Source organism: Pristiophorus japonicus, chromosome 12, assembly GCF_044704955.1.
Source record: "Pristiophorus japonicus isolate sPriJap1 chromosome 12, sPriJap1.hap1, whole genome shotgun sequence".
Lineage (NCBI taxonomy): Eukaryota > Metazoa > Chordata > Chondrichthyes > Pristiophoridae > Pristiophorus > Pristiophorus japonicus.
This window is the reverse complement of record NC_091988.1, coordinates 64,786,123-64,809,218: the sequence shown is the minus strand read 5'-3', so window position 1 is coordinate 64,809,218 and position 23,096 is coordinate 64,786,123. Positions and strand designations below refer to the sequence as shown.

Sequence of the window (23,096 nt, the reverse complement as noted above, 5' to 3'; positions counted from 1 at the left end):
TCTTGTAGTATTTTACAGTCTTCCTCAGTCTGCCAAGCCTCCTACTTTTGTGTTCTCAACAAATTTCGAGATTGTGTTGCCTACATCCAAGCTCACATCATCTCTTTACACTGAGTATATACAAAAATGAACCCAACACTGACCCCTGGGATATATCATCTTCGACCTTTCTCCAAGCCTGAAGAACAGCTATTCACCGTAAATCTTTCCTACCTCTCTTCCCTCCAGGCTGCTACATTTCCTCATATACTATAAACTTGCATTTTTCTAACAAGTCTCTTGTGAGACCCCTTCTCGAAGCCTTTCTGAAAATCCATATACACAGCATCAATTTCATCCCCTTTAAATATCCAAATCGGCACTTCTTCAAATAACTATTAAATTTGGTGAAAACACATTCCCTTTAACAAATCCACACTGACTCCTTTTGATTAACCCATGAATTTCTAATTGCTGGCTAATTTTAACTTAATTAAGAAACTTCATTGTTAGATCTCCCCCGCCCCATGGGTCACACTATTGTGTAACTAGATATTAGGTAGTGAATGTAAACTCCTGATTGTAAGGGACGCGGGATCTGCTCATGGGTGTGTCCGATGATGTCGAACCCAAGAGAATATCTTGTGTAGATCCTGAATTTATAACAGACCTGTACAGCCAACTAGAAGAGGAGACTTTTACTCCATTATACCGGGCAGAATTTGAACCCAGACAGATCTCAGAGATGAAAAGACAGTGCATTAACGAGCCCTGTCCCTAGTCCCATGCTATGTTTTAGCTGAAGCTGTGGAGGGTACATTAGTGTCTTCGATCATGCCAACATCCCCAGCATCGAAGCACTGACCACACTCGACCAGCTCCATTGGGCAGGCCACATTGTTCGCATGCCCGACACAAGACCCCCAAAGCAAACGCTCTACTCGGAACTCCTACACGGCAAGCGAGCCCCAGATGGGCAGAGGAAACGTTCCAAGGACACCCTCAAAGCCTCTTTGATAAAGTGCAACATCCCCACCGACAACTGGGAGTCCCTGGCCAAAGACCGCCCTAAGTGGAGGAAGAGCATCCAGGAGGGCGCTGAGCATCGCGAGTCTCATCGCCGAGAGCATGCAGAAAACAAGCGCAGGCAGCGGAAGGACTGTGCGGCAAACCAGACTCCCCACCCACCCTTTCCTCCAACGACTGACTGTCCCACCTGTGACAGAGACTGTAATTCCCAAATTGGACTGTACAGTCACCTGAGAACTCACTTTTGGAGTGGAAGCAAGTCTTCCTCGATTTCGAGGGACTGCCTATGATGATGGAGGGTATGCGGCATTCATGGGGTTAAGTGGAAGTGCGGAGAAGTTGTTCTGTTTTATTTACCTGAGGATCTCTGGCATTAGCCCAGACATGTCTTCGTGGAAAACGTAGGGAGGGTTACTGACAATGATATCCATTGATCCACACACCCGAGCCAGCTTCTGGGAATCTGTGTAATACAAATTCTGGTTCAGGACAGGTGTGACACTGCATTCTGCTGTACTCAATATCCTACATCGCAGCCACAAAGCAAGAATCACAGTATGTCTCAGAATACTTGGATTAGAACAAGGATTTTTAGGGAAGTGGAGCTGAGCCCAAGATCAACCATGATCTTATTAAATGGCGGAGCAGGCTCGAGGGGCCAAATGGCCTACTCCTGCTCCTATTTCTTATGTTCTTATGAACAGGGAAAGGCTATTAGATTAAACAAGCCCATTCTTTTGTCATAGACCATCTCAACCTTCACATCACATCCCTCAGTCCCATCTCACTAAAGTATTAGTCCAATTACGGGCTCAACTTCACCAAAACAAGTTTGATTTTGCCTTTAAAATATCTGCTGTTTTTTTATTTTAACCAAAGGATAGTAGAAAAAAAACACAGAAGTCTTTTGGCTTGCTTTTCTGCCCTTTTAACCAGTACAAAGGTTTGAGCAAACTGTGCCCGAGAAGATCATTAACCCTTCGATCGAACTGTTGTGCGGAACACTATGGGCTGCTTCTTTGCAGTTGTTTCTGAATACTGCTTTTCTTTCATTAGTATTGCCAAATGTATCGCATTTCATTCATAAGATTGTACCAAAAAGTGAGAGATGGCAAACAAAAAGTTTTGATTAGTGCTTATCTGAGCACAGTACATTCAAACTAAAAATTAACAAAACTTGTTGCTTGTTCTATTTTTTTTAAAGGCGGAATACAATGATAAGTATTCTCTATTTCACCTCTGGGTCTTCCTATATTTACCTAGATAGCGAGCTGATAACACACTCTGGTTCTTACGGGACAAGAGATTCACTTACAGGATTGGCCAGTAGTGCGGAACCCAAGGTGAACATCCAGGGCATGGAAATGTAACGTCCATAAATGATTAGCAATAAACCGACATGTGATAGGCCTGTTGTTAGTCTCAAGGCTTTCTCCCACAATATACATACTGGGGGCTATTTAACTTAACTCGGAAACCCACGTGATTGTGTGGGCACTGATTTTACATGCCATACAATGACTTCAATGGAGAGTAAGATCGGGCGGGTGTGCAAAACCTGCGTTGCACCCGATCCCATCAGCTCTCCGATGGGTTAAAATTGGCACATATGGTCCAATCTATCAGGTACACAAGGACATTCCATCACACAAATAAGCATTTTATAATTTTTCTGTACTTAACGGATACGATGTGGTTGGCATCACGGAGACATAGCTCCAGGATGACCAAGGCTGGGAACTCAACATCCAAGGGTATTCAACATTTAGGAAGGATAGACAGAAAGGAAAAGGAGGCGGGGTGGCGTTGCTGGTTAAAGATGAAATTAATGCAATTGTAAGGAAAGACATTAGCTTGGATGATGTGGAATCGGTATGGGTGGAGCTACGGAATACCAAGGGGCAGAAAACGCTAGTAGGAGTTGTGTACAGACCTCCAAACAGTAGTAGTGATGTTGGGGAGAGCATCAAACAGGAAATTAGGGGTGCATGCAATAAAGGTGCAGCAGTTATCATGGGTGACTTTAATATGCATATAGATTGGGCTAACCAAACTGGAAACAATACGGTGGAGGAGGATTTCCTGGAGTGCATAAGGGATGGTTTTCTAGACCAATATGTCGAGGAACCAACTAGGGGGGAGGCCATCTTAGACTGGGTGTTGTGTAATGAGAGAGGATTAATTAGCAATCTCGTTGTGCGAGGCCCCTTGGGGAAGAGTGACCATAATATAGTGGAATTCTACATTAGGATGGAGAATGAAACAGTTAATTCAGAGACCATGGTCCAAAACTTAAAGAAGGTAACTTTGAAGGTATGAGGTGTGAATTGGCTAGGATAGATTGGCGAATGATACTTAAGGGGTTGACAGTGGATGGGCAATGGCAGACATTTAGAGATCGCATGGATGAACTACAACAATTGTACATCCCTGTCTGGCGTAAAAATAAAAAAGCGAAGGTGGCTCAACCGTGGCTATCAAGGGAAATCAGGGATAGTATTAAAGCCAAGGAAGTGGCATACAAATTGGCCAGAAATAGCAGCGAACCCGGGGACTGGGAGAAATTTAGAACTCATAAGAGGAGGACAAAGGATTGATTAGGGCAGGGAAAATAGAGTACAAGAGGAAGCTTCCAGGGAACATTAAAATGGACTGCAAAAGCTTCTATAGATATGTAAAGAGAAAAAGGTTAGTAAAGACAAACGTAGGTTCCCTGCAGGCAGAATCAGGGGAAGCCATAACGGGGAACAAAGAAATGGCAGACCAATTGAACAAGTACTTTGGTTCGGTATTCACTAAGGAGGACACAAACAACCTTCCGGATATAAAAGGGGTCAGAGGGTCTAGTAAGAAGGAGGAACTGAGGGAAATCCTTATTAGTCGGGAAATTGTGTTGGGGAAATTGATGGGATTGAAGGCCGATAAATCCCCAGGGCTTGATGGTCTGCATCCCAGAGTACTTAAGGAGGTGGCCTTGGAAATAGCGGATGCATTGACAGTAATTTTCCAACATTCCATAGACTCTGGATCAGTTCCTATGGATTGGAGGGTAGCCAATGTAACCCCACTTTTTAAAAAAGAAGGGAGAGAGAAAACAGGGAATTATAGACCGGTCAGCCTGACATCAATAGTGGGGAAATTGATGGAATCAATTATTAAGGTTGTCATAGCAGCGCATTTGGAAAGAGGTGACATGATAGGTCCAAGTCAGCATGGATTTGTGAAAGGGAAATCATGCTTGACAAATCTTCTGGAATTTTTTGAGGATGTTTCCAGTAGAGTGGACAAGGGAGAACCATTTGATGTGTATATTTGGACTTTCAGAAGGCTTTCGACAAGGTCCCACACAAGAGATTAATGTGCAAAGTTAAAGCACATGGGATTGGGGGTAGTGTGCTGACATGGATTGAGAACTGGTTGTCAGACAGGAAGCAAAGAGTAGGAGTAAATGGGGACTTTTCAGAATGGCAGGCAGTGACTAGTGGGGTACCGCAAGGTTCTGTGCTGGGGCCCCAGCTATTTAAATTGTACATTAATGATTTAGACGGGGGATTAAATGTAGTATCTCCAAATTTGCGGATGACACTAAGTTGGGTGGCAGTGTGAGCTGCGAGGAGGATGCTATGAGGCTGCAGAGTGACTTGGATAGGTTAGGTGAGTGGGCAAATGCATGGCAGATGAAGTATAATGTGGATAAATGTGAGGTTAGCCACTTTGGTGGTAAAAACAGAGAGACAGACTATTATCTGAATGGTGACAGATTAGGAAAAGGAGAGTTGCAACGAGACCTGGGTGTCATGGTACATCAGTCATTGAAGGTTGGCATGCAGGTACAGCAGGCGGTTAAGAAAGCAAATGGCATATTGGCCTTCATAGCGAGGTGATTTGAGTACAGGGGCAGGGAGGTGTTACTACAGTTGTACAGGGCCTTAGTGAGGCCCCACCTGGAGTATTGTGTACAGTTTTGGTCTCCTAACTTGAGGAAGGGCATTCTTGCTATTGAGGAAGAGTAGCGAAGGTTCACCAGACTGATTCCCAGGATGGCGGGACTGACATATCAAGAAAGACTGGATCAACTGGGCTTTTATTCACTGGAGTTCAGAAGAATGAGAGGGATCTCATAGAAATGTTTTCAATTCTGACGGGTTTAGACAGGTTAGATGCAGGAAGAATGTTCCCGATTTTGGGGAAGTCCAGAACCAGGGGTCACAGTCTAAGGATAAGGGGTAAGCCATTTAGGATTGAGATGAGGAGAAACTTCTTCACCCAGAGAATGGTGAACCTGTGGAATTCTCTACCACAGAAAGTTGTTGAGGCCAATTCACTAAATATATTTAAAAAGGAGTTAGATGTAGTCCTTACTACTAGGGGGATCAAGGGGTATGGCGAGAAAGCAGGAATGGGTTACTGAAGTTGCATGTTCAGCCATGAACTCATTGAATGGCGGTGCAGGCTCGAAGGGCCGAATGGCCTACTCCTGCACCTATTTTCTATGTTTCTATGTTTTCGGTTCCTATCATCATATTTACAATCTGGAACATGACTACTCGTGCTTATTGCTTTTAGAAGATGCCTTAGTCCCTGTTAAAACAATTACTCTTTCACTGATTCTAATTCTGCCCTTTTGAGCATCCCTGATTATAATTGCTCAACAACTGGTGGCCATGCCTTCTGTTGCCTAGGCCCTAAGCTCTGGAACTCCCTGCCTAAACCTCTCTACCTCTCTTTCCTCCTTCAAGACGCTCCTCAAAACCTACCTCTTTGACCAATCTTTTGGTCATTTGCGTTAGTTTCAACTTATGCAGCTCGGTGACAAATTGTTTTATCTCATAATACTCCTGTGAAGCTCCTTGTGACGTTTCACTACGTTAAAGGCGCTATATAAATACAAGTTGTTGTTGTTGTTGTTTAGTTGCTCTCGGGTGAAGGTTTAGGCTACGCTATTGTGAGATGAAAGCATTACATTCCCCGCTTTAAATACAATTCTAGGGTCTTCCAAGGGATAATAAATGCAATTCCTAATTATAACACAGCTTTATGGACTTGCTGAGACATTTTTTTAAAAATACAGTAGAAATATATTTCCTGAAAAATACTTTGAACTATTCAGGGTTGTTTCAGGGGTTAGTTTTATGTTAGCACAGGAGAAATGCTCTTTCCCCACAGTCCATGGAAATCAGTAAAGTTTTATACGTGCAATAAATTTGACTAATAAGGGACAATTTAAACCCTACTCTCCCGACAGAAATCAGGTGGGCAGTTAAAATCGTGAGTAACTGGTGATCTTGAAAAATCTCTGAAAAGAACACTTCTACTGTCTTGCTTTTGTTTGTTAACTACTGATAATCACTATTTTTAATTTGTCAAACTTAATATGAAGTTGCACCACTTTTGATCATGAAGTGCCACACTTCATGAATTTTTATTGCTAAAAGTCAGCTGTGGCTCAGTGGGTGGCACTCTCACCTCCGAGTCAGAAGATTGTGGGTTCAAGTCCCACTCCACAGACTCTAAGCATCAAATCTAGGCTGTCACTCCGGTGCAGTGCTGGACTAGGAGACAATGTGTCTCCTAGTCCAGCAATGCCTCCCTTTTAAAATTCTCATCCTTGTTTTCAAGTCATTCTCTATCTCTGTCACCTCCTCCAGCTCCACAACCCTCCAAGATCTCTGCACTGCTCTATTCTGGCTTCTTGCGCATCCCGATTTTATTCGCTCCAACATTGGTGGCCGTACCATCAGCTGCCTAGGACCTAAGCTCTGGAATTCCATCCCCAAACCTCTGAGTCTCTCTTTCCTCCTTTAATACGTTCTTAAGACCTACCCCTTTGACCAAAATGGGGTGGTGAATGAGCACCAACTCCTCCCCCCGCCCCCCCTGCTCACCTCCGGCCATGGCAGCATGAAGCCTGGACGATTTTAATTCCTAGGCCTCACCTGCATGTAGCTGGATGGATACCCACCTGAAATCGGCGCAAAGCGGCAGCTGGCCAGTTTAATGGGCTGTGCGGCCCATTCAGAATTCCATACATGTGCGTTTTTTTCCCAATTTAAAAGCCGGCTCACTGGCTACACGGGATCTCAAGAATGCTGCGTGGCCTCACAGCTTAAAAAGGGAACATTGGTGCTGCCATAAAACTAACCCCTGAAACATGCTGAAATCTTACTTGGTTATTTGCTAACATTACAAAGTATTACAAAGTATTTACAGCACAGAAACAGGCCATTCAGTCCAACTGGTCCATACCACATGAGGCTCCTCCCACCCCTCTTCATCTAACCCCATCAACATATATTTCTATTCCTTTCTCCTTCATGTGGCAAATGGAATTCAATCCAGATAAGTGTGAGGTAATGCATTTGGGGAGATCTAATAAGGCAAGGGAATACACATTAAATGGGATGACAGTGAAAAGTGTAGTGGAACAAAGGGACCTTGGAGTGCAGGTCCACAGATCCCTGAAGGTAGCAGGCCAGGTAGATAAGATGGTTAAGAAGGTATATAGAATACTTGTCTTTATAAGTCAAGGCATGGAATACAAGAGCAAGGACGTTATGCGTATAAAATACTGATTAGGCCGCAGCTGGAGTACTGTGTGCAGTTCAGGTCACCACATTACAGGAAAGATGTGATTGCACTGGAAAGGGTACAGAGAAGATTTACAAGAATGTTGACTGGACTGGAGAATTTGGGCTATGGTGAAAGATTGGAGATGCTGGGTCTATTTTCTTTGGAACAGAGGTGGCTGAGGGGAGACCTGATTGAGGTGTATAAAATTATGAGGGACCAGGATAGAGTGGATAGGAAGGACCTGTTTCCCATGGCAGAGGGGTCAACAGCCAGGGGACATAGATTTAAAGTAATTGAGGGAGGTTTAGAGGAGATATGAAAGGAAATTTCTTCACCCAGAGGGTGGTGGGGGTCTGGAACTCTGCCTGAAAGGGTGGTAGAGGCAGAAATCCTCACCACATTTAAAAGAGACTTGGATGTGCACTTTATGGGTCCAAGTTTCCACATGATTCGCGCCTGATTTTTAGGAGCAACTGGTGGAGAACGGACTATTTTAGAAATCGCAATTCTCCACATTTTTTTTTCTGCAGTTCTAGTCAGGTAGAACAGTTCTACTTTAGAACAGAATTTTTTCTTCAAAAGGGGGCGTGTCCGGCCACTGACGCCTGATTTGAAAGTTCAGTGTACAGTGAAAATGTACTCCAAACTAAAGTAGAATGGAGCCAGTGAAGATTTTTGTAGAACTGAAAAAACCTGTTCTACACATTAAAAAATCAGGCGCAGGTTACAAATTAGGCGTCCAGAATGAGGTGGGGGGGGAGGGGAGGGGAAGGGAACTCATTAAATTCGACAATAAATCCTTATTTATACTTATACAAATAAATCCAACCTGAATAAACATTTATAAGCAAAGAAAAGATTAAATAAACCATCTTCCTACCTGTGTGAAAGTGCTTCAGGCAGCTCAGCGATGTTCCCGCGAACGGGGGGGGAGGGAGGGGCAGGCAGTAACGAGGCAGCAAACAGCTTTCCACTTGAGGTGGAAGCCTTAGTCAGCTCAGCGATGTTCCCGCGAACGGGGGGGGGAGGGAGGGGCAGGCAGTAACGAGGCAGCAAACAGCTTTCCACTTGAGGTGGAAGCCTTAGTCAACTCAGCGATGTTCCCGCGAACGGGAGGGGGGGGAAGGGAGGGGCAGGCTCCAACGCGCGCGCGCACACGCTCCAACGCGCATGCGCAGCGTTGCCGGCAGGGAAAACAACTAATTTAAATAGTACCCGCCCCCTCCCACTTACAAAATTGGCACGAGTGTAGGCTCCGCCCCCCTGCACGCCGCGCCAGGCAGACAAGGAGCTGCAGAACGCTCGAGGATCGCGATTTTTTTTTTTTAGGTGCCGTTTTAGGCGCGAAAAACGGGCGCCCAGCTCGGAGGGGCGCCCGTTTTTTTTCTTGTGGAAACTTGGGCCCAAAGTGCTGTAACCTACAGGGCTATGGACCAAGAGCTGGAAAGTGGGATTAGACTGGATAGCTCTTTGTTGGCCGGCGCGGACATAATGGGCCGAAATGGTCTCCTTCTGTGCTGTAAATTTCTATGATTCTATGTGCTTATCTAACTTCCCACTTAAATGCATCTATCAATCACCCCTTGTGGTAGCGAGTTCCACATTTTAACCGCTCTCTGGGTAAAGAAGTTTCTTCTCAATTCTCTATTGGGAAGTAACGGATTAACTAATCCTTGGTGTCCTCATAGATTGACTCACGAGCATAACTCACAACCCGACAATATCCAAATATCATCAAGCCCAGCTCGATATCAATTATTGAACAAAATTGCAAAGAAACAAAAGGGACTGCACAAGTGAGAGTGGCCTGCTACGATGAGGCTACCGATAGCCGTTTCTAAGAATCTGTAACCCAACCTGTCACCACAAAGCAAAATAGCTTGATACTGGTCACGGCACGATAAACATGCATTCACTTATGTTGCAGCATCTGTCGTCTGCACCCACTGACATTACACATCCTGCAGGTGCAAGACTATGGGGAGGGCCTGAGCTGGGAATTTCCAAAATGAACAAACACAAAACTGAACTATACATTCAGCATGCCCACGCTGCAGCAGTAGCTCTGGGAGCTCGAAACCACAACCCTGAGTTTCTAAGGCTGTGCTGACGCTGCAGTGCTTTGCTAGGAGCAGGCACGCTACTCATCAGGACCTCGCGTGCCTAATTGTGAGGCCAGAAATGTGGCTGCACTATTGGTATACATGTGTCCTCATTTAAACATTTTAAATGATTTTAAACTGGCTTAAGTGACTAATGTCATCTCACCCTATCAACATAATTCCTTTCTCTCTCATGTACTTATCTGGCTTCTCCTTAAATGCATCTATGCTAATTGCCTCAACTACGCCCTGTGTTCCACATTCTAATCATTCTCTGGGTAAAGAAGTTTCTCTTGAATTCCTTATTGAATTTATTAGTGACTATCTTGTATTCATGGCCCCAGGTTTGGTCTCCCCCACAAGTGGAAACATCTTCGCTACATCCACCCTATCAAACCCTTTCATAATTACAAAGAGCTCTATTAGGCCACCCTTTAGCCTTCTCTTTTCTAGAGAAAAGCACCCCAGCCTGATTGTTATAATCTTTCAGTTCTCAACCATGAACATCTTTTTTTGCACCTTCTCCAGTGCCTCAATATCCTTTTTGCAATATAGATACCAGAACTGTTCACAGTATTCCAAACGTAGTCTAATCAAAGTTCCATACAAGTTTAACATAACCTCTCTGCTTTTCAATACTACTGTGCACGTCTGGACCCTGAGCCCACCAGCAGTGCTGCCCACATCTCCAGTGTACCATTGTGAGCAATTCGTCAATTTTGCTGACACCACCAACAACTTCTCCTTTAAAGGTGAGTTGCAGCCCTTTAAGAGCTGCTTCCCCCTGGATTTTCTACTCCCACAGCAAAGTGTGCTATAGACCAAGTATTCCAGGCAATTATTTTCATGTCCCAGTAGCCTATTCAAGTTAGAATCAGAGGGCCTGAACTTGGTCAAAGCCAAGGACCGTCTAAAGGACCGCCAAGAGACCTGGTGGTACTTTGCCAGGGAGATTCCTCTAAAAGATATGCCAGTAGCGCCCATCAGCAAAAAAACAATGTACACCATGAATCTGGGTGGCAGCGGGCGAGAGCTCCCAATCTCGGCGGCAAAAGCGATCCTCGCCAAAGTGCCGCCAAGGATTGAATGAGGCACAGGGAGGGGGGGAAAACAGATAAAAATTAAAATTTTAAAGAAAAAAGTACAATGGAAAATCTTCAGGGGACCCCATCCACATAAATCGCTGAAAAAAATAAATAAATAAAAGTTCACTAACCTTTTTCTGCAGGTCGTCTTACTTACCGTTGGGGTTAGTCCTTCCCCCTGCTGCCACCGATTCCCGCCTGGAGGAATCCGCCAGCTCGGTGGGCGGGAGGTCACTTACGCGACTTGCACGTGAGTGGCCATCAGTGGGCAGTTCCCGGCGGTACTCCCCACCCGCCGGCAGCAGACCTAGAGGAATCCGTCACCGAGGGGAGACCGCCGAAAAAACTCGGCGGCAGCCAGCACCAGTGGGCAGTAAGGCCATCAATTTCGGGCTCATAGAATCCTAGAATGGTTGCAGCACAGAAGGAGGCCATTCGGCCCATCGAGCCCATGCTGGCTCTCTAAAGAGCAATTCAGCTAGTCCCATTCCCCCCCCCCCGCTTTCCCTGTAGCCCTGCAATTTTTTTCCTTCAGGTACTTATCTAATTCCCTTTTGAAAGCCACGATTGAATCTGCCTTCACCACCATTTCAGGCAGTGCATTCCAGATCCTCACCACTCGCTGCATAAAAAAGATTTTCCTCATGTCGCCTTTGGATCTTTTGCCAATCGCCTTGAATCTGTGTCCTCTGGTTCTTGACCCTTCTGCCAATGGGATCAGTTTCTCTCTACCAATGCTGTCTAGATCCCTCATGACTATCAAATCTGCTTTCAACCTTCTCTGCTCGAAGGAGAAAAAGTGGAGGGCAGAGAAACGCAAGACAAAGAACAAAAAGGGCCACTGTATAACAAAATTCTAAAAGGACAAAGGGTGTTAAAAAAACAAGCCTGAAGGCTTTGTGTCTTAATGCAAGCAGTATCCGTAATAAGGTGGATGAATTAACTGTGCAAATAGATGTTAACAAATATGATGTGATTGGGATTACGGAGACGTGGCTCCAGGATGATCAGGGCTGGGAACTCAACATCCAGGGGTATTCAACATTCAGGAAGGATAGAATAAAAGGAAAAGGAGGTGGGGTAGCATTGCTGGTTAAAGAGGAGATTAATACAATAATTAGCAATGACATTAGCTTGAATGATGTGGAATCTATATGGGTAGAGCTGCAGAACACCAAAGGGCAAAAAACGTTAGTGGGAGTTGTGTACAGACCTCCAAACAGTAGTAGTGATGTTGGGGAGGGCATCAAACAGGAAATTATGGGTGCATGCAATAAGGGTGCAGCAGTTATAATGGGTGACTTTAATATGCACATAGATTGGGCTAACTAAACTGGAAGCAATATGGTGGAAGAGGATTTCCTGGAGTGCATAAGGGATGGTTTTCTAGACCAATATGTCGAGGAATCAACTAGGGGAGAGGCCATCTTAGACTGGGTGTTGTGTAATGAGAGAGGATTAATTAGCAATCTCGTTGTGCGAGGCTACTTGGGGAAGAGTGACCATAATATGGTGGAATTCTGCATTAGGATGGAGAATGAAACAGTTAATTCAGAGACCATGGTCCAGAACTTAAAGAAGGGTAACTTTGAAGGTATGAGGCGTGAATTGGCTAGGATTGATTGGCGAATGATACTTGAGGGGTTGACTGTGGATGGGCAATGGCAGACATTTAGAGACCGCATGGATGAACTACAACAATTGTACATTCCTGTCTGGCATAAAAATATAAAAGGGAAGATGGCTCAACCGTGGCTATCAAGGGAAATCAGGGATAGTATTAAAGCCAAGGAAGTGGCATACAAATTGGCCAGAAATAGCAGCGAACCCGGAGACTGGGAGAAATTTAGAACTCAGCAGAGGAGGACGAAGGGTTTGATTAGGGCAGGGAAAATAGAGTACGAGAGGAAGCTTGCAGGGAACATTAAGACGGATTGCAAAAGTTTCTATAGATATGTAAAGAGAAAAAGTTTAGTAAAGACAAATGTCGGTCCCCTGCAGTCAGAATCAGAGGAAGTCATAACGGGGAACAAAGAAATGGCGGACCAATTGAACAAGTACTTTGGTTCGGTATTCACTAAGGAGGACACTAACAGCATTCCGGATATAAGAAGGGTCAGAGGGTCTAGTAAGGAGGAGGAACTGAGGTAAATCCTTATTAGTCGGGAAATTGTGTTGGGGAAATTGATGGGATTGAAGGCCGATAAATCTCCAGGGCCTGATGGACTGCACCCCAGAGTACTTAAGGAGGTGGCCTTGGAAATAGCGGATGCATTGACAGTCATTTTCCAACATTCCATAGACTCTGGATCAGTTCCTATCGAGTGGAGGGTAGCCAATGTAACCCCACTTTTTAAAAAAGGAGGGAGAGAAAACAGGGAATTATAGACCAGTCAGCCTGACATCGGTAGTGGGTAAGATGATGGAATCAATTATTAAGGATGTCATAGCAGCACATTTGGAAAGAGGTGACGTGATAGGTCCAAGTCAGCATGGATTTGTGAAAGGGAAATCATGCTTGACAAATCTTCTGGAATTTTTTGAGGATGTTTCCAGTAGAGTGGACAAGGGAGAACCATTTGATGTGTATATTTGGACTTTCAGAAGGCTTTCGACAAGGTTCCACACAAGAGATTAATGTGCAAAGTGAAAGCACATGGGATTGGGGGTAGTGTGCTGACATGGATTGAGAAATGGTTGTCAGACAGGAAGCAAAGAGTAGGAGTAAATGGGTACTTTTCAGAATGGCAGGCGGCGACTAGTGGGGTACCGCAAGGTTCTGTGCTGGGGCCCCAGCTGTTTACACTGTATATTAATGATTTAGACGAGGGGATTAAATGTAGTATCTCCAAATCTGCGGATGACACTAAGTTAGGTGGCAGTGTGAGCTGCGAGGAGGATGCTATGAGGCTGCAGAGCGACTTGGATAGGTTAGGTGAGTGGGCAAATGCATGGCAGATGAAGTATAATGTGGATAAATGTGAGGTTGTCCACTTTGGTGGTTAAAAACAGAGAGACAGACTATTATCTGAATGGTGACAGATTAGGAAAAGGGGAGGTGCAACGAGACCTGGGTGTCATGGTACATCAGTCATTGAAGGTTGGCATGCAAGTACAGCATGCGGTTAAGAAAGCAAATGGCATGTTGGCCTTCATATCAAGGGGATTTGAGTACAGGGGCCGGGAGGTATTGCTACAGTTGTACAGGGCCTTGGTGAGGCCACACCTGGAGTATTGTGTACAGTTTTGGTCTCCTAACCTGAGGAAGGACATTCTTGTTATTGAGGGAGTGCAGCGAAGGTTCACCAGACTGATTCCCAGGATGGCGGGACTGACATATCAAGAAAGACTGAATCAACTGGGCTTGTATTCACTGGAGTTCAGAAGAATGAGAGGGGACCTTATAGAAAAGTTTTAAATTCTGATGGGTTTAGACGGGTTAGATGCAGGAAGAATGTTCACAATGTTGCGGAAGTCCAGAACCAGGGGTCACAGTCTCAGGATAAGGGGCAAGCCATTTAGGACCGAGATGAGGAGAAACTTCTTCACCCAGAGAGTGGTGAACCTGTGGAATTCTCTGCCACAGAAAGTTGTTGAGGCCAATTCACTAAATATATTCAAAAAGGAGTTAGATGTAGTCCTTACTACTAAGGAGATCAAGGGGTATGGCAAGAAAGCAGGAATGGGGTACTGAAGTTGCATGTTCAGCCATGAACTCATTGAATGGCGGTGCAGGTTAGAAGGGCCGAATGGCCTACTCCTGTACCTATTTTCTATGTTTCTATGTTTCAGTCTATCCACGTAACTGGAGTTCCTCATCCCTGAAACCATTCTTGTAAATCTTTTCTGCACCCCCTCTAAGGTCTGCACATCCTTCCAGTTGAGGCCAAACTAATGTTTTATAAAGGTTTATCATAACTTCCTTGCTTTTGTACTCTATGAGCTGGATTCTCAGTCTTCTGTGCCCCTGTTGGCACCCCAGAGGGACAACAATGGCGGCGGTAAGCACTTCCGGGTGAGCGTCCAGCTTTCAGCGCCCCGCTGAGACATTCGGTGCCATTTTCGACGGGGCACGGAGCACTACCGACTGGAAGAGGCGAGCCGATATGCAACGCCTCTGGTTGCTACACCGGCTCGATTTTTGGCTGCCATCCGATCCGTAGCGCTGAGTAGAGCGACGTGCTGGGACCGCCTGTGAAAGCGGGCAGTTCGAGTTGTAATGGCCACAGTGAGGTAAGTAATGTTGACCTCAGGTAAGTGTGATTGTTTTTTTATTTTTTATTTTTTGCCATTTATGTTGTGGTGGCGTGAGTTATTTATTGGGAATGTTTTGGGTATTTTTTTGCCTCTTACAGCGCTTCAAGGCAGGCTGTTTAGCTCAGGATTTTCAGTTGCTCAGCCAGCCTAGTAAGGTGTGTAGCGCTCCGCCCCACACTCAGGGCCCAGCTGATGAATTTTGCTGACTGAGGCGCAAACTGTTCCTGGGCGCAAACTTTACTGCCCCGAAATGAGCAGAACCGAAAATCCAGCCCTATGCCTCTATTTATGAATCCCAGGATCCCGTATGGTTTTTCAACTGCTTTCTCAACCTGCCCTGCCACCTTCAACAATTAGGGGAGGAAATCCTGTTGGGAAGTTCAGTGCGGTGCACCCTCTGAGCTCCGATGAAGGCTCCAGCTCCATCCTATTTTTGGTATTATTATAAAATAAGGGAGGAGAGTGGCTCCTGAACGACAGAAAATGAAAAGGGATAAACACAAAGTTAAAAAAATAACATGCTGCTCTCATGGTTTTACATACCTGATATAATATTAAGCTGCAATTCTTGAAGCCTGTGCTGAACACCCAACCTGCAAAAACAATCAGTAAATAAGATAATTATGGTATTGCGGGAATTGTACTAAAGTGGGGCTTTCGAGCTCTGCTATAATTAAAGGGTTAAGAATGAGTCTCGGGACTCAAATGAACTAATAGGCTTTTGCAGAGGTCAGCTTAATGGGCAGTCGAGATAACGTTAGGAATAACGTTGACTTTTGCAATGACCAATAGATGTAAGCTGCGTGACTTGGAGATTGAACCACAGGGGCCTAGGAGGACAGGAAAGCAGAACAATGGGGCAGAAGTGAAATGTTAATAGGATACCATCTGGCCTGAGCAAGGGTTATAGTAGCAACAACAGATTGTGATCACATCAGTCATATGCTTCTTCGATAGCGGAGGTGGTACCTTAATGTTACGTGAGCTTAGCATAAAACATAGGCGAGTGATTATGTGATGCGGAAGGGAAGTAACCAGCCATTGAGCATGCGAGCTTTAGGCTAATCAAACTGTGTCACGGGATCGTGCACGAGGCTGACATGCATCATTAAGTGTATAAAAGATTGCTTGGAACTTTGTATCATCGGAGAAGCGTGGCTACAGAGAGAGAGCAGACGGTCTCCCCACCAGTGCAAATAAAAACTATTTGAATCTTCGAACCTAGACCTGGTGTTCAGTGTTTATTTTAAATATTCCACTACAATTGGCGTGGCCGGCAGGATCTTAAGCGAATGCGGACACCGGCAGATGGAAGCCATGTCAAAGGCGTGAGTATGTTTTAATTACCACGCACAGTTAGGACAAGGGCAGAAGTCTGTCTGGTGTCAGCTGCCCAAGAGATCCGAATCTGCAGGTCTGCCGAGACTTCAAGTAGTCAGCCAAAGATCCCAAGTGAAACAATTACAATCTGTTATCTAGAAGTGTGCCTGTGTAATGTTGCGATTGATAATTGGTATAGGTTGCAAGTAACAGTCCCACTCGTGAGGAGTAAGTAAGGGACGTACCGCTGCCAACCAATAGGTTGCAAGTATCAGTTTCATTCAGGGTGAGTAAGTAAGGGATGTACGCTGACAACCAATAAGGTTGCAAATAACCGTCCCACTCGTGAGGAGTAAGTAAGGGACGTACCGCTGACAACCAATGGGCTGCAAGTATCGGTCTCACTCAGGGCAAGTAAGGGACGTACCACTGGCAACCAATAAGGTTGCAAGTGATGGTCTCACTCGTGAGGAGTAATTAAGGGACGTACTGCTGAAAATCAATGGGTTGCAAGTAATGGTCTCACTCAGGACGAGTAAGGGATGTACCTCTGACAACCAATAGCCATGGGAAATGAGAAACTTGAGTGGGACCAGAGGGGTCTCGGACATGGTACCTAGCAGGCAGTAATCGAAAACTAAATGAAATAATGATTAAACAAAATTGGAAACCAGACGACCCACCTGCTGAACAAAGAAAATGGTGGGAGTTAAAAAGAAACAAAAGGAGGAGAAAGCCCTTGTTTTAGTCACTCGCACGTATTATGAATTAAGTAGACGGACTAGACTACTGAGTGGAAAGCGACAAAATAAACCGACAGTAGGTGTGATGGCGACAGCACCCGTCAGGACACACAAAAAGGATGACGATATAGAAGGGGGTGACTTAGGCAGAAAGGCAACTGAGTACAACCAAGACCATGGGTGGGACATACCACTCCCCTATGAGAAACAACTGCCAGCCCCCATGTCTGTGTTTGTTGGCTTTCGGAACAAAGGAAGTCAACTCTTTCACAGGCAGCTGTAAACTTTGTTTTAATTCAGTGACGAAACCTTTTGAATATTGGAATATTGGTTCTTAATTTGAAGAGAATATTTGCTCCTGAGGTAGAAGGAATTTTAGGATCATATTACAAATTAACCCCTCGGGCTCTTAAGCTTTTGTTTTAAGTAGGTGACCATCGGGAAGAAGCGATGTTGTTTAAAGGGGTTAGTGGATTGTGCCTGAGGGATCAGAAGAGCACACCACCGTAACCGACTAAATCTGGCTCCGAGTAAATATCAGGAGTGGCTGGTGGGGGGCCAGGTAATGGAACATAACTATGCCAGGGTGGAAGGTTTGAACTCTGGTACAAGGGACCGTATAATAGCGTTGGTAAAGCTAGTCCCATGGTATATGCAGCCCGGTTACCTAGGAGAATTAAGTGGTTTTATATTAACCAGATTAAGTTTTTTCAGTTCACCAGCAGGTACCGAGACAAGAAGAAATGGTTATGAACATGGGCAGCTGGATTCGTCCTCTCCGGGGGGATGAGGAAGAAGGAGTGCATAATGGGATAACCCCACCTAATCAGGTGCAGTATGATCCAAGTGGAAATAGACAGGATACGGGAGCTGGAAGAATCTCCTCGTGTCCCAGATCTGGAACCACATCCTGTCCACAGACATGCCTCGCAAACCTCGCCAATCTCACGAAGTAGTAGAAAACATATCATGAATGGTAGAAGTAGGGACAGCTGAGGGTATAGAATAGGGGTACATTTCCAGTGACATGGTAATCATACCACTGTAACCGTCCATTATATCAAGGGGTGCAAGGACGGGAGCGCGGTTATACAAGTAGTAGAGTTCAAAAAAGACTCATCCAAAGGCTCCTTCTCCAATGAATAAACAGATTTGTAGGAAAAGCAAATTGTTTGTCATAAACACATCTCAGGGCCAACAAATAGGTTAATGGTAATCTCAACTCAGATGATATTGTACCATGATATGCATCACGAAGTGGTACCTGTAATATTGAATCTGATCAAAGTGGGACTACCTGGGTGGTGCAAGCCTAAATCAGCGTGGCTACATGGGAGAATGATCAAGGGATTTTGGCAGAGGGCAAATACAACCTGCACTGAATTTAGGGAGGGTGATGGGCTTGATCGTACCGTGACAAGAATTGTGCCGAGACCATTGGGGAGAATCATAACAGAAGACGGTGAGGCCTGATTAATATGTTGCAATTGGTTTAATGGTAATAAGTGGGCAAAGCAGATTATAGAAGAGGAACAAATCGTCGTCAATGAAAGGGCTGAAGTAATGTATGGATCTTGGTTAGTGGAACAAGCCCAAGGAAACCTTCAGCATATTGCAAAGGGAAAGCTCTTTAACTGATTGAGATCTAGGGCAATATCCACTTATCAACTTACTAAGACTCTGTGCCAAGTCAGAAGGTTGGTACAGGTGTACCCAGAGGCACGAGTATCATTTACAGGAACAGAATGATATCACCCTGTTAGAGATAGTATGGTATTACCCAATCATGCCCGAGAACATTTAGTAGGATACAATGAACACCGGAAATGTAACCCGGGTGGATAGGAAAAACATGAGTAGCCCCAGGCCGAATTGGGTGTGCTCAAAAGCTCAGGACATGTTCATTTCCCTCTACAACATGGTTGAACATGCAGCCTCTGCATGCAGGTTTAATTAGGATGGGATAACATGGAACTGCACCTTGAAGATAACTGTGGGACAGCATTTTCCCGTACGATCTGTATAAAGAAGGAAGGGTGAATATTGTGTCAGCACCATACACCGGGAATACCAGTACGGTACCAACCTGACTTGTCCCATCACGACGGGAATATTTGTTTTACCCCAGTCCAAAGTGTGAGACTTGGGACACGTGTTTCATTAAGTATTTATTTGCGTAAATATCACTGTAAGAAAGGAGTTAAAAGTGTAACTGCCAAAGGGAAGATATAATGAATTTCGATGGTCAATTGGGCTAACTGAGAACCAAGTACAATGGACATTAAACAAAATGGGGAATAGAGTCACAACAGCTAGACGCTGAGGTGATACTTACAGTACATATGATCGAGATAGTCCAACAATGAACCACGAGACATGTTTTCATGTTATCTAACAACAACCGATATACACTATCGGTATGCGGCGGGGGTGACAACTGTTAACACATTTGACATACCTAGTATAGACCAAGAGGTCCAAGACTTAGCCCAACGCCTGAGAACCCTTTTACTAATGGAAACCGGTCTGACTTTTCAGTTGTCAGAAATAGGGGACAAGGTCGCCAGACAAATGCTGCAAGTCGAGGAGAGCCTAGAGCCCAATGCCCAGACCATTAATAAGATTAGTGCGCGACTATATGCCTTAGCCCAAGAAACGCATAAAGAACTCGTATGTACAATGTATGGCACGTGGTTACTAGGGAACATCCGAAACAATATAAACCAGATGAAACAGGAAAAAATACCCAATTGGATAAGTATTGAGCAGTTGTCCAAATGGACTAAGGACGGTATTACCCTCTGCAATGTTCGCAAGACAACGCAAGTGTTCTTGAACCCAAGTAATTGTATTACCAAAGAAGTGAAATTGATAGGTATGGTCCTAGCTAACCCACAGATATAGGGCGCGGAGGCCGAACCTCTGTGGACAGTGCAGAACATAGGCGAGATACAAGATCAATCCCAGGTTTTATTCCACGATATGCCCCCCCTATGCGGTGAAACTAAGTGGCCCATTCCAAGGGGTGCACATCGACGGCTACACGTAATATTTGGATGTGATAGTGAGCGCACACCCCATAGAAGCTGGACAATGTATAGCGTGCGGGTTCACTCAGAAGGTTAATTGCATGTTGGAGATTAGTCCCCTTAGTCATGGGGGGACTGAGGTGGCAGCCCAGGATGACGGGAGGTACTGCATATCGATCAAAGAAACTAAGTACGAATATGGTAGTGCCGAATGTGCGATCCCGCAACCTAATTTCTGTTTTGTACCTAAAGCTATATTCAAAATAGGCCATTGATACCTATTCCCACAAAGAAAGGAACACGTTACAGGAACTACATTGAAGGTGATATACAAATGCAAGTTGTTTTATATATAGAAATTATTTTTTATGCTTCAGTCAGTTACATTTTCAAGTTTACGAAGATTCTTGTCAGATTCAATAGTTTGATATAACAGAGTTCCTATAACAGAGTCTAGGTTGGGGATATAGAGCTGTATTGTTGCAGCCCCAGCTCTAATCCCGTGACTCAATGCTGCAAGTGTGGTGCTGCTAAATTTACCCGATCGCCCGGAGGCCTGGAAGCTGCACCTTTTCGTTAGTCCATTCTTTCAGAGTTCCACAAGGCCGAGGATTAACAATCATCCTACTTGGAATAATCTTACAGGACCAACTTTGCCTATGATTACTCCTAGGATGATTGTTAATCCTCAGTCTTATAGAATAGATTAGCCAGCCAACGTTCACTAGGCTCAAAACGGGCTCAAACCAGCTGAAGCTGGCTGTCACCAGTTCTAACCGGCTCAAACTGGCTCAAACTAATTCAACGGTGCTAACTACGGTTCAAATGGGTTCAAACCAGCTCAAACCACTTCTAACTGACTCTCAGACTCAAGCCAATTCAAACTTGCACAAACCAGGTCTGACCTGCAATCACTGGTTCACTCTCTCTTTCTGTTTACCCGCATCTTCATATTACACAAACAATTGCTTAACTACGGTTTTCAATGTTAAATTGGTATGCTGCTGCTTTATTATTTGCTGTTTGTGGGATCGCTGAAATTGTGCAGAAATTGGCAGCTCTGCCATCGTCAGCTCATTTCAGAGAATTATATGGCATTTCTGGGCAATATGATCAGGCTCTAATCAGCTTAAATGGGTTCCAACTAGTTGTCAGCAACTCACAGGTATAAACCGGCTCAAACCAGCATCGGTTCAAACTGATTCAAACCAGCTCAAAACAGCTGTCTGGTTAAATCCGGTTCTATTGGGTCGCACTGGCTAGTTCAAACCCTTTCAAACCAGTCAGAACTTGCTCAAGCAAGCTGTCACTAGTTCTAACCAGTTCAAACCGGTCCTGAGCAGCTGGCTCAAGCCTGTCTGGCAATCTGGCACGGTCCTCTGCCTGTACCTATGTTCATATGATACAAACGCTTAACTGTAAGGTTTTCTGCCGCTTTATTATTATTCGTTGGTTTGTAGAATCGTGCAGAAATTGGCTGATGTTTGCCATCGCCAGTTCAGAGTTATATATTTTCGGGCAATATAGACTCAAACCGGCTCAAATAGGTTCCAACCGGTTGTAAACAGCTCAAACCATTTTAAACCAGCTCACTACCGACTGTCCAGTTCTAACCAGTTCTGACTAAAATGGCTAAAACCGGTTCAAACCATTTATAACTAGCTCAAAAACAAAATACTGCAGATGTTGGAATCTGAAATATAAAGAAAATGCTGGAAATCTCAGCGGATTATCCCGCCATTCACTATCGACATGTTTTTCTAACTCCTGGCATTACCATTTCAATTCGGCCCATCATCCCTTTTGTCTCTCTAATCTGCCTTTCATCCTATCACAGATCCCCTTTGTTCTTTCTTACCCTTTCAGTGCTTGTTAAGAATATGTTCTTTCCGAACACTCCATTTCTGATGGTCATCGACCTGAAATGTTAACTCTGCTTTCTCTCCACAGATGCTGCCTGACCCGCTGTGATTTCCAGCATTTTTTGTTTTTATAACTAGCTCAAGCCTTTAAACTGGCTCAAACCTAACAAGTTCAAACTGGTTCTAATTGCTTTTATCCAGTTAAAACTGGTTCTAATTGGCTCGCACTGGCGAGCCGGAGATCACCGGGGCAACCGTTTTGAACCACAGAACTGGCTCAAGCAAGCTTTCACCAGTTCTAACCAGCTCAAACCGGTTCTAAGCAGCTCTGGCTCAAATCTGCTCTCATCGGCAATCACTGGCTTTCACTGTGTCCCTGCCTTTACCTGTGTGTTCATATGATACAAACAACTGTTGAACATTGTACGGTCTTCTGCCACTTTATTATTATTCGTTGCTCTTTGTGAGATCTTATCTATAAATTGGCTGCAGTTTGCATCGTGTTAGCTCATTTCAGAGAATTATAGTTGAGACTCAGGTTAGCAAGGACATGAGAAAAGCAAACCAAGCACTAGGGTTTATTTCTATAGGGATTGAATTGAAAAGTAGGGAAGTTATGCTAAACCTGTATCCACACTTGTTAGACCACACTTGGAGTACTGCGTACAGTTCTGGTTGCCATATTATAAAAAGGATATTAGAGGCACTGGAGAATGTGCAGAGAAGGTTTACAAGGATGATACCAGAAATGCGAGGGTATACATATCAGGAAAGGATGAACAGGCTGGGTCTATTTTCTCTTGAAAAAAGGCTGAGGGGTGACCTAATAGAAGTCTATAAAATTCTGAAAGGTTTTAGTAGAGTGGATATATGAACCAGGGCTCGGGCGTTTCCGGACATCATAAAGACGCTCTAAAGTTCGGAAATACACAGAATCCGGAGCGGCTCCGGTCCCGAGGCTTCCGGATTCTCGACGCTGTACTGTATAACTAGACTATTTCAGAGGGCAGTTAAAGAGTCAACCACACATTGCTGTGTGTCTGGAGTCACATATAGGCCAGACTGGGTAAGGACAGCAAATTTCCTTCCCTAAAGGACATTAGTGAACCAGATGGGTTTT

The 23,096-nt window shown here is 44.6% G+C and overlaps 1 protein-coding gene across 8 annotated transcripts in view; it reads right to left on the bottom strand.

Moving 5' to 3' along the window:
- The window catches only part of hemk1 (HemK methyltransferase family member 1), a 164,385-nt gene that overhangs the window by 54,849 nt on the left and 86,440 nt on the right, over positions 1-23,096 (bottom strand). For all 8 annotated transcript variants that reach the window (XM_070895592.1, XM_070895594.1, XM_070895590.1 and 5 more), the window contains exons 7-8: positions 15,566-15,615; positions 1,366-1,471 (exon numbers count right to left, since the gene is read on the bottom strand). In XM_070895592.1, the coding sequence (XP_070751693.1) occupies positions 1,366-1,471; positions 15,566-15,615 (156 nt within the window). The remainder of the gene's footprint in view (positions 1-1,365; positions 1,472-15,565; positions 15,616-23,096) is intronic.